The sequence below is a fragment of the Ostrinia furnacalis genome, unplaced genomic scaffold, assembly GCF_004193835.3.
Source record: "Ostrinia furnacalis isolate ACB-3 unplaced genomic scaffold, ASM419383v2 OfSCF0912, whole genome shotgun sequence".
In the NCBI taxonomy this organism is placed as follows: domain Eukaryota; kingdom Metazoa; phylum Arthropoda; class Insecta; order Lepidoptera; family Crambidae; genus Ostrinia; species Ostrinia furnacalis.
In genome coordinates, this window is record NW_021131151.1 from 649493 (window position 1) to 660879 (window position 11387).

General features: G+C 40.2%; 1 protein-coding gene across 1 annotated transcript; it reads right to left on the reverse strand.

The window, feature by feature from the left end:
* Window positions 1-1372: 1372 nt before the first annotated feature.
* On the reverse strand, window positions 1373-9543 carry LOC114350487 (sorting nexin-7-like). The gene is made up of 6 exons (XM_028301313.1): window positions 9282-9543; window positions 7808-7959; window positions 6881-7000; window positions 4437-4578; window positions 2806-2971; window positions 1373-1505 (listed from the first exon to the last, which is right to left on the reverse strand). Exons 2-6 carry the CDS (start codon window positions 7955-7957, stop codon window positions 1373-1375), a joined length of 711 nt encoding a protein of 236 aa, XP_028157114.1. The 5' UTR covers window positions 7958-7959; window positions 9282-9543.
* Window positions 9544-11387: the final 1844 nt, after the last annotated feature.

Consider the following 11387-nt stretch of genomic DNA (forward strand, 5'->3'; position numbering starts at 1 on the left):
TTTTTTTACATTTGCAGTTTTAAACAATGCAATTCATTTCGCATTCAACCGTGAACCGAAGACAACACCAACTACAACATGGGTAGCCACTCATCCAAAGAGGAGATCGTTGTCTCCCAGGGACAAGCAGCCGCAAGTGGCGGGAACGCACAAACTACGAGTACCATCACGAGAATCGAGATGCTGATGGGTGCCGTATGCCTAATATTTCTCATCATGGTGGCATACTGTTTTCTGAAGCGGTGTGTCGCCGATTGGTGACCCCGACGTGATATATTGGAATATATTTTTTAAATTTCGTGAGGATATTACTGGGGATTTTACATAAACTGCAGGCAGATGCATACGTTACCTATACACATACCCCCTTACTAATAAAAGGTTACACAGTTGTTGAACACTGTTTTAAAATGATATTTCCATACCAAACGTCACTTTAAAACACTGTTCAACTAGCGTGTAAGTTTTATTAGTAAGGGGGATAGTTTATAATAACTAAACAAAATTTGTACTAAAGCCACGTGTAACCTTTTTATGTAAACATGACTAATGCAAGTAAATCCTAATTATATGATCAAACGAACTTACCAAGTGAAGTTCGATCTGAATTATCCTGTTTTCGCCGAAGAGATTTATTTTACCATGTAGTACCCCTGTACGACAACCCAATCCGCACACAATATTCAGCGTAGTAGTAGTAAAAAACAAAAGNCGCTCGCGAGGATAACCTCCAACATCCCGATGACATCGGTAGCTGCGGTGCCTGCAGCAACGAGAACCGCACAGGCACAACAAGTGAACCCCGCTTTTGTGCCCTAAATAAGTGATTTTTTTTTTAAACTCAGTGCAGTGTTAACGTGGTAAAGATAAGTGCAGTGCATAAAGGCAAAAACCAAGTGCTACATAATTAAGTACCTATAGCAATAATATTTTTTTTTATTAACCATTGTTTAAATGTTTTGTTCATTTCATGTTAAGTAGTTTAATGTGAACATGTTTTCTTTTACCTGGAATAATTATTTTTAAACTAGCTTTCCGCCCGCGGCTTCGCCCGCGTGGAATTTTGTCTGTCACAGAAAAACTTTATCGCGCGCGTCCCTGTTTCAAAAACCGGGATAAAAACTATCCTATGTTCTTTCCCGGGACTCAAACTATCTCTATGCCAAATTTCATCAAAATCGGTTGCGAGGTTTAAGCGGGAAAGCGTAACAGACAGACAGACAGACAGACAGACAGACAGACAGACAGACAGANATAACCCTTTTGTCAGTGTGTGCGTGCGCGCCGCATACGTGTTGGCGTTTCTATGAAGATAACCTACACATTTGTATTTACTCTGGTAATAACCCCGATGACCGATGGAGTCTTCCACTCACCCCATGAGCTCATTCCCCACGGCCGCCGATCCTTTGTGCAGTTTGACGGTGAGCGCGCAGAGAGTCGTCAGCTTCTGCTGCAGAGACGTTAAGTAGTCCGCCGCCGAGCTGAATTCTGGGTCTTTTACCCTGTGGACGAAAAAACAGAATATTATGCGGCATATAAAAGACAATAAACATAGAATAAATAGGTGCTTTTGTGTAAATAAGAGCGAGAGGTGTAAAATAAAAATGATAAAATTTTACACGTCTCGCCCCTTTATTACGCGGCCGTCTGGTGTAGTGGTTCAGAACGGACTACTATGCCGAGAGGTCCCGGGTTCGATTCCCGGCCGGGCAGAAATTGAAATGATGAATTTTAATTTCTGTGGCGGGTCTGGGTGTGACTATGTATAATATTTATGTATTTAAAAAAAAAAGTATATAAGTAGTTTATCCGTTAAGCTAGCACCCATAACACAAGCATTAAGTTGCTTACTTTGGGGCTAGCTGGCGCTGTGTGAAATTGTCCAAAGATTTATTTATTATTATTATTATATTATTATTATGTTTGAACGCTTTGGAGCTCACGGGTCAAAAGTGGCCCGGTCCTTTATAAGGCTTGCGTGGGGATACAGATCCAACACGTAGAGGCCGTTTTAAGCGTAAAATAATCGACAAAAGTGAAAGTGGTGCACATGCTGGATTATTATTATTATTATTGTTATGTTTTCTTTATTATTATTATTATAAAAAAATGAAACATAAGTTACTCGTAAAGTGATGACCGTTGGGGTAGAAAAGTTCTCGAATGGCGACCACGTGCCAAAAAAGTATTTTAGTCAGGTCTCCCTCTAGATGGATAAACTGGTGAAGTATTTTAGACCTTGTCTAACTCGGAACACCTTATCTAACTCCTCATCATGCGTGCACGATGTTCCAATATAAGCCATACATCTAGCTCCATTAGTATTATTGACATCATACTTGGCACTAAGTCCCCATAGGTTGCGCACCTTGTCCGATTCGGAACACCTTGTCTAGCTCTTTTTTATGAGTGCAGATGTTCTCATATTTCACTTAGGATTGATTTTTCAATCGTCAGATATCTTTTAATTGAAGAATAAGCTTGACATTTTGACATAATATTTCCCATGATTAAACTGTGCCAAACTTATGCTTCACTTAAAAGTTATCCGACGATTGAAAAATCAGCCCTCACTCGTATGTAATAGTCACTTACCTAGCTCCATTATTATTTTTGCTATCATTCTTGGCACTCAGTCCCCACAGGTTGAGGACGCTGCTTTCACCTTAAAACACCTTGTTTAACTCAGAACATCTTGTCTAACTCGGAACACCTTGTCTAACTCGGAACACCTTGTCTAACTCGGAACACCTTGTCTAACTCCTCGTAATGCATGCAGATGTTTTAATATAACCCACTTACCTAGCTCCATTGGTATTTTTGCTATCATTCTTGGCACTAAGTCCCCCCCAAAGGTTGAGGGCGCTGCTTTCGCCTCTAAACACCTTGTCTAGCTCCTCGTCGGGCGTACAGAGGAATGTTCGGAGCTCCGGCGAGTGAGTTAGGATTGGGTGTTTGGCCACGCGTGCTGTGGAAAAAAAGCATTTATTAAACTCCCACTTGGTGGACTGACGATCTACTGACTCGCAACAAGCACGACGAAATCAGTCAATTCGTTGCTGGTTCCAAGAAGTCCTGGGACTACTCAACATTATCAAGCTGTAGATCTTAGCTATACAGGAATTGCAGTGGTGGGAAAGAGAAGTAGGCTAAGTCCCGTCACTCTCACTCACAAGTCACATAGGAGCGCGGCTAGCAGCGGGTGCGCCGCTGATTGAACACCTTGTCTAACTCGGACCACCTTGTCTAACTCGGATCACCTTGTCTAACTCGGACCACCTTGTCTAACTCGGACCACCTTGTCTAACGCGGACCACCTTGTCTAACTCGGGCCACCTTGTCTACCTGGGATCACCTTGTCTAGTTCCTCGTCAGATGTGTATATGTATGTTTGCATGTGAGTCACTCACATAGGAACGCGTGCAGTGCCATCGCCCGCAGGCGCACGAAGCCGGGCTCGTAGCGGTCGAGTTGTTGACGCGCGGAGTGCCGCGGCGGGAGCGGCGGAGCGGCGATCAGAGGGTGTGGAGTCACTCCCACTCACATAGGAGCGTCGCTAAAGCCCGGTCGCCGAGCACGTAGAATTTTGTCCAATGACTCCAAGCTACCCATCCTTATCATCATTTCAGCCACAGGACGTCCACTGCTGAACATAGGCCTACCCCAATGACTTCCACATCGCACGGTTGGTAGCGGCCTGCATCCAGCGCCTTCCTGCTACCTTTATCAGGTCGTGGGTCCACCTTGTGGGTGGACGTCTCACGCTGCGTTTTCCGGTACGCGGCCTCCACTCCAGAACCTTGCTGCCCCATCGGCCGTCAGTTCTGCGTACTATGTGGCCTGCCCATTGCCACTTCAGCTTGCTGATCCGTCGGGCTATATCAGTGACTTTAGTTCGTTTACGGATCTCCTCATTTCTGATTCGATTCGACCATCCTTATCGCTCGCGCGTAATTATGTTGCTATCGCGACTGTGCGACGGGCGGCCGCAGTGAGTGTGCGAGCGTGACAGCAACATAATTACGCGCGAGCGATAAGGATGGGTAGCTCACTCACATAGAAACGCGTGCAGCGCCATCGCCCGCAGCCGCACGAAGCCGGGCTCGTAGCGGTCGAGCTGTTGGCGCGCAGAGTGACTCTCACTCACATAGCAGCGGGTGCGCCGCTGGTTGAACACCTTGTCTAACTCGGACCACCTTGTCTAGCTCTCACTCACACAGGAACGCGTGCAGTGCCATCGCCCGTAGCCTCACAAAGCCGGGCTCGTAGCGGTCAAGCTGTTGACGCGCGGAGTGACTCTCACTCACATAGCAGCGGGTGCGCCGTTGGTTGAACACCTTGTCTAACTCGGACCACCTTGTCTAACTCTGACCACCTGGTCTAACTCGGACCACCTTGTCTAACTCGGACCACCTTATCTAGCTCTCACTCACACAGGAACGCGTGCAGTGCCATCGCCCGTAGCCTCACGAAGCCGGGCTCGTAGCGGTCGAGCTGTTGACGCGCGGAGTGCCGCGGTGGAAGCGGCGGCGCTGCGATCAGAGGGTGCGCCGCTGACAACCGGCTGTGGAGGATCTGGGGGCGAAAAACACTTATAAAACTACTCATTATTATTTTTTAAGTTCACATGTTTCAACTCATGCTGTTTGTTTCCTTAATAAAGAAAAATAAATAAAACACATTCAGTAGGCAGTCTAGGATTGTAGTGTCCTGTAAGTGCCTATTCACTTTCGCTTTGAAAAGGCCCGGATTATAACGTTCGGGATAGACAGCAGTAGGCAGCATTCCAGTCCCTAGATTCCGTTATTATAAAAGAGTTATCGAAACCTGTGGAGCACTTAAGGACTAAAATATTAAGCACCCGCTCGGAAGGAAGATGTTCCACCTTAGCTATCTTTAGTGGTCGTTCTCCATATCCTACAAACTCACTCGGAAGTGGTACTAACATCAACTGCTGTTAAGAATTAATGTCACCAAAAATCTATATACAGTGTGTCCGGGCATGTAGTGATCAAACTTGAAAGGCGTAATCTATGGATAATTTTATCGGTGAAAATACTTTAAATTTGGGGCTTGACCCATTTCTCGCATATTTACAAGGATTTAAGTTTTTAATTTTAAGTTTTCACCTCTTCCTTCAAAAACAAGTGATAGCGTGGGTAACTTGACATTAATAAGAAAATATTTTATATCATGCGATAGCCAATAAAATTATCTACTAGTTGAAGTAGAAAACACATACAAGTTTCATACATTTAAGGGAGTAAGAATGGATTTAATTAGAAATAAACATGATTTTTTTCACATCTTTTTCAGTTATTTCCCAACACAAGAAAAACCAGGTCGTTAAGGTATGTTTTATTTGCATTGTATTATTAGTATTTGAGCCATTCTACAAAACGAATGTAAATTTATTAGTCTACGTCTATTAGTTTCGACGTAATTGTTGAACAAAGATACCCCTTCCCAGCGGTTTCCATAGCGCACGCGACATGCGAAAATGCACTGCCTGAAAGAATCACACAACCTATTCCGATTACTATGGAAACCGCTGGGAATGGGTATCTCTGTTCAACAATTACGTCGAAACTAATAGACGTAGACTAATAAATTTACATTCGTTTTGTAGAATGGCTCAAATACTAATAATACAATGCAAATAAAACATACCTTAACGACCTGGTTCTTCTTGTGTTGGGAAATAACTGAAAAAGATGTGAAAAAAATCATGTTTATTTCTAATTAAATCCATTCTTACACCCTTAAAATGTATTAAACTTGTATCTGTTTTATACTTCTACTAATAGATAATTTTATTGGCTATCGCATGATATAAAATTTTTGCTTATTAATGTTAAACTACCCACGCTATCACTTGTTTTTGAAGGAAGAGGTGAAAACTTAAAATTAAAAACTTAAATCCTTGTAAATATGCGAGAAATGGGTCAAGCCCCAAATTTAAAGTATTTTCACCGATAAAATTGTCCATAGATTACGCCCTTAAAGTTTGATCACTACATGCCCGGACACACTGTATATAAAAGAAAGTCGTGTTAGTTACTTCGCTTATAACTCAAGAACGGCTGAACCGATTTAGCTGAAAATTGTCAGGGAGGTAGTTTAGAGCCAGGAGAAGGACATAGGATACTTTTTATCCCGTTCGAAATTAAAAAAAAGTCTGCTTATTTATTGCCATTAAGGCGGAACAAAGTTCGCCGGGTCAGCTAGTAATAAATAAATGTCACCAAAAATCTCGTAAAGAAATTTACTGCTGTTTTATTAATTAGACAGGTCCTTAAAATTGTGCTTGATTTTTTAAGGGATCCGTAGACAAAAAAGGTTAAGAAACGCTGCTTTAAGGAGATAGCCGATAATGGGGATTGTCCACTGATCGGCCACATGCTCAGCTGGACGAAGAAATATGATACTAATATAGCCTAAGTTTTTACTAACATTAAGGAGCCCTGTTATCTGAAATAAATACTTTTTATTTATTTTATTTTATTTAAAGGCACTGAGTCTCTATCAGAAGGAACTCTAGGGGTGGAATCTCCATAGGCGTGGGTTAACGGGCAAGGAGATAATATCTTGGATGGTTGACAATCACTTTTCCTACAATTTAACGTTCCACCAAACTCAACACGCTTTCAAAGATAACCTCGCAGCCGCCTGCTCACACTTGACATGACACAACTCATTGACAGTTATCTTTTTCTGCGCATCAGTCGGGTGTTACGTTTAGGAATCACAAACCTTCTGCTCTACAGATTTCTACAGATAACATAATATTAAGATTGGTACTATTAATCATCAATAATAATTTGCAGCATCTGTGTCCGGCGCCGACATATTTATTTATTTAACTCGTCGCACTCACCCGGAAGTGGTTGTAGCGGCGGCGCACAGCGGGCGGCGCGGGCCAGCGAGCGCAGACGCATCGCACGCGGTACGTCACGAACGTTTCTAGCGTCGATAACTGTTTTAGAGGCGCGTCAACCTGTAAAATAAAAAATCAAAATCAAAATATCTTTATTTGTTTAGACTAATTAAATTAGTACTTGCAAATCGTCAAAAGCTCTTAAGAAGCCTATACATGTCTCATTCTTTTTTTTGCCCTACCAGCGCTTCCAGAGCGAAGGGTAAACAATTAAAAAAACTATTTGATGCAGGATTTCTCATACATTTTTTCACTGTAATGCCCCTGGGAAAAGTTTAAAGTTAATTACGAAAAACTATAACACCTACAAACTTGGGCAGGTAGTTTCCTCATAAGGTGTAGACATCTGCTATGATTTTACAAAACTCCACCCTTAAGGGGGTAAAACGGGATCCACGCGTACGAAGTCGCGAGCGGCCACTAGTCTAAATATATAAAAGGAGAAACTGACTGACTGACTGACAGATCAACGCACAGCCTAAACGGCTAAACGTAGGCACTTGAAATTTGGAAGGGACGTAGCTTAGGTACCGTAGAGGTGCACTAAGAAAGGAATTTCCGAAATTCCCACGGGAACGGGAATTAGCGGGAAAAACGGGATTCACGCGTACGAAGTCGCGGGCGGCCGCTAGTACTTTATAAAACTGTTTAAATGAGACTCTGGGAATAGGGTATTGACATCACCAATCAACTGTTTTACTTTATAAAACTGTTTTTGTTGGGTTGGGTTGTTAATACAAGCCGATGACGTCACTATTTTGCCAACTCAATTGACTAACTTTTTTATTAGCAGTTTAAAAGTTTTTATAGCATAAACACTAGCTCATTAGCAGAATCAACTAAAAATATTATCCTTTTCAACAATACCTTAACAGCAATATCATATCCATGCTCCATAATCAGCGGTATGCCTTCGTTGCCATCGTTGGTGTCTTCCGTCACACTCGGTGGCTCCGTGTCTTCTGTGATGTCCCCATCGTTCAGGTCCAGCACAGCTGAACTGCTCTCACTTGCCATGGCTAAAAAATGGTTTAATTAGTTGCTGATGTAAATAATTAATACTAAGTTAATTTAACTGTATTGTCGATGATACTGAATAAACATTTCTTTTTCTTCTTAACACTTAGGTGGACAGTACAAGTTAAGAATGAATTCCCAATACGACACTACTTATTCACATACATTTCACTGGGAGTAAGGTCAATGTAAAACGAGTATAAACTATGACGTCTATAGACATTCTGTCGTATTATTCTTTACTACCTGAACACCCGTGGATGTTACTGTCCATTTTAATACTTAATAAACAATTTTAATATTTCAGCACTGGCCCATTTATGGTCCGGAAGCAGTGGTAGACTTAAATTAATACTGAGACATGTAAAACTGCTTTTTAAAAGCCTAAATGCAAAAAAGAAATTCCTTTTTCTTCAATAATTTAATTTGAAACTCATCTTATTTTCATGCTCGCAAGCAAAAAATACAATAGTACAGTTTTAATACAAAATTTATGCACGTATACAATAGAGGTTTTTAGAATTTATGATAACAACACAAATCAAAATCAAAATCAAAAATATTTATTCAGTTTAGACCACAAGTGGCACTTATGAAGTTGAAATAGGAGTTATTTTATGATAAAAAGGTTTAATCTGTGTAAAAATGTAATTAACAACATTAATACCCAATAATCAAATAAAGTAAAATGTAAATTCTGTAATCTACTGAGTGTTTAATGTCAACAACAATAAATAATCACAATGTCAAGGTCAAAGAATTAGTGGGAGGTTTGCACTCTAATTTTATAATTGGCTTTATTAGTTAAATTAACTGAACAAACTGAATGATTTTAGGTATTCAGCACAAGTTTGAATGACTGAGGTAGACTAAAAGAAGTATTCAAGCAATAAAACTTTATAAAAAATAATACACATAACACTCCCAAGCAAAATAAACAAGGTTTTGATGGCAAATCTGGATGTATATACAGGCAGAGAGGTAATATTAACTGTAAGGCGTATCTGTACGTACTTTTAGATGATTCAAAGCAGTACTTTTACAAAAATTTGGCACTGGCGCGAAATGTACTTTCTAACCAATTGGAGCAGAAATTTGACGGCAACACGCTGCGATAATAACACAAATGATAAGCACTTTAATGGGCTATAATTAGCAAAACAACTTTGCACTTCAAACTCGCAAGGATAAGACGAAACTGCTGAGCGTTTATGGAAAAAGGGGGCGTAGACTTTCTAGTTACAAGTAGACCACTTATCAAAAAAAATTTCAGTACTCTTTTTAGAACACAATCTACAAACATTTACCATATAAATATACCTACTTGATAAGGCTTGACACAAGAAAAACTTCACAAAACAACAATTTTATTCCAGCTTGGCCTGATTTCCGAAAATGGATCAATAATAATGCAAGCACTGTTGTTTCACTCCCGTACACGTAATGGTGACTACATTACAACTAATTAGACTAATTTAATTAAAACAAAGCACCTTTCTTCAAAGAAATATTGAGTTTCTTTGTATTTTTTGAATCGGGAAAATCATTAAATTTCCACTTTTGACAGATTGGTACACGTTTCTTCACACGTAATAATTTGGCATAAAAGTGTTGTCAATTATTTGTTTGATATACTTGTAACGAAACGCCCACTTAATAGTTGGTATTATGTGTTTATTAACGATACTTAATCGATTTAGTCAGCTTTCCCAACATTAGTGAAAATTAAAAAAAAATGTGTGGACGTTTTTGACATTGACGTTTGAGCAACCTGTTTGTTGTTCTCAATCGTGGTATTTTTTGTGGAGGACTTTGNTTAGTAATAAGTTTCTTTAAACCATAAATGAATCTTTTGTTAAAAGTTTAATTGCGGTTAAAATATCATCCCTTTTGAAGTGCTTAAACCACATAAACTTTGTTTAGCATCTTATATAAACGCTATCTAAGTCCACCATCTAGGATGATTTTTTTTTTTTTTTTTTTATTAACAAGTGGGTAATCTCAGAATGTACTCGTGTCGACGGATGCGATTAAAAATATTCTTAATATCAACGTCTCTGCGCCGACGTGTATAATTATTTGTTATGTATAATTAATTATGTTTACTCGCATGGTTATGATGATTATGAAAAAATTCATCTGGGTTCGAATCGGGAATCGAATAGGTATCTCGGTACAATAAATTCTGTAACCGGATATTAGGTACATTGCATTTGTGCGGTCGTTGCGCGTGCGCACAAAGGAATGAGACCGCTCGGACACCGAGCCCACAGCGTGGTAGGGGTGGGGTTGCCCGCTCTTTTGTTTTTTACTACTACTACGCTGAATATTGTGTGCGGATTGGGTTGTCGTACAGGGGTACTACATGGTAAAATAAATCTCTTCGGCGAAAACAGGATAATTAATAAACAAAAAAAATATTGGTATTTGTGGGGTATCTCTGGCTGAATTGTACAGATTAAAAACGAATTTGATCTTTTTAACGTAAATAATAAACACACTGGCTGATTGAAACACACCGACTCGATACTTTTTCGTCAGTCTTTTAATTTTTCTTTTTCCTCAGCCTACAGACATTCTGCCTGCCAGTGCTTCTGCACAGTGCACATATGAAGTTCATTTCACTTTTGGCTCTCTCACAATGGTATCAAGCTACATTGTGCACAATTGTATTTTAGCAAACGGGCAGAAGAAAGTGGACACAATTCGGGATTTCACAAGACAGATTACAGAGGGCGCATTAATAAGGTGACACTTGCACGCCACGATCCGACTGATTTGTGACCACCAGTCAGTTTTGTGAATTTGACTAAAAAATATAAGTTTGGCGAATGGTAGAGCCAATTATGTAATATATTATCTATGCTATAAACATTATTTCAAGCAATTAATGCAAATATTTATTATTTCGGACATAGACAATTAGACAATAGAACAAGACATGGATGATAGAGTTACATGGACTTGTCACGTTATTACAGATTATTTAATTAATTGTGCAATTATAATTAATTAAATAATCTGTAACTTGCTTTAAAAAATGCATCCCCACCCCATCTATCTAATATCCATCCATCTATCTGTTTATAACTTGCTTCAGGGAATTGTGTAAGATTAAGTAAAAGTAAGTACCTTGGGCAGGCCTCCCACTAGGTGGACCGACGATCTGGTGAAGGTCGCGGGAAGTACCTGGATGCAAGCGGCGCAGGACCGGTCTTTGTGGAAATCCTTGGGGGAGGCCTTTGTCCAGCAGTGGACGTCTTTCGGCTGAAACGAACGAACGAACGAAAGTACCTTGGGGGAGGCCTTTGTCCAGCAGTGGACGTCATTTGGCTGAAAAGAAGAAGTACTGTCACATTGAAATGCATCATGCATCGCAGAGCTATTTGGACAAACAAGATGGATCAATCTACATTGCCAAGACTTGGCT

Excerpts from the sequence above, each read along its gene's own strand:
- LOC114350487 (XM_028301313.1), bottom strand. The coding sequence starts at position 7,957 with ATGGCAAGTGAGAGCAGTTCAGCTGTGCTGGACCTGAACGATGGGGAC. Across the intron at positions 7,001-7,807 it reads GATATGATATTGCTGTTAAG|GTTGACGCGCCTCTAAAACA; the intron begins GTATTGTTGAAA and ends TTTATTTTACAG. Across the intron at positions 2,972-4,436 it reads GGCACTGCACGCGTTCCTGT|CACGCGTGGCCAAACACCCA; the intron begins GTGAGTGAGAGC and ends TTTTTTCCACAG.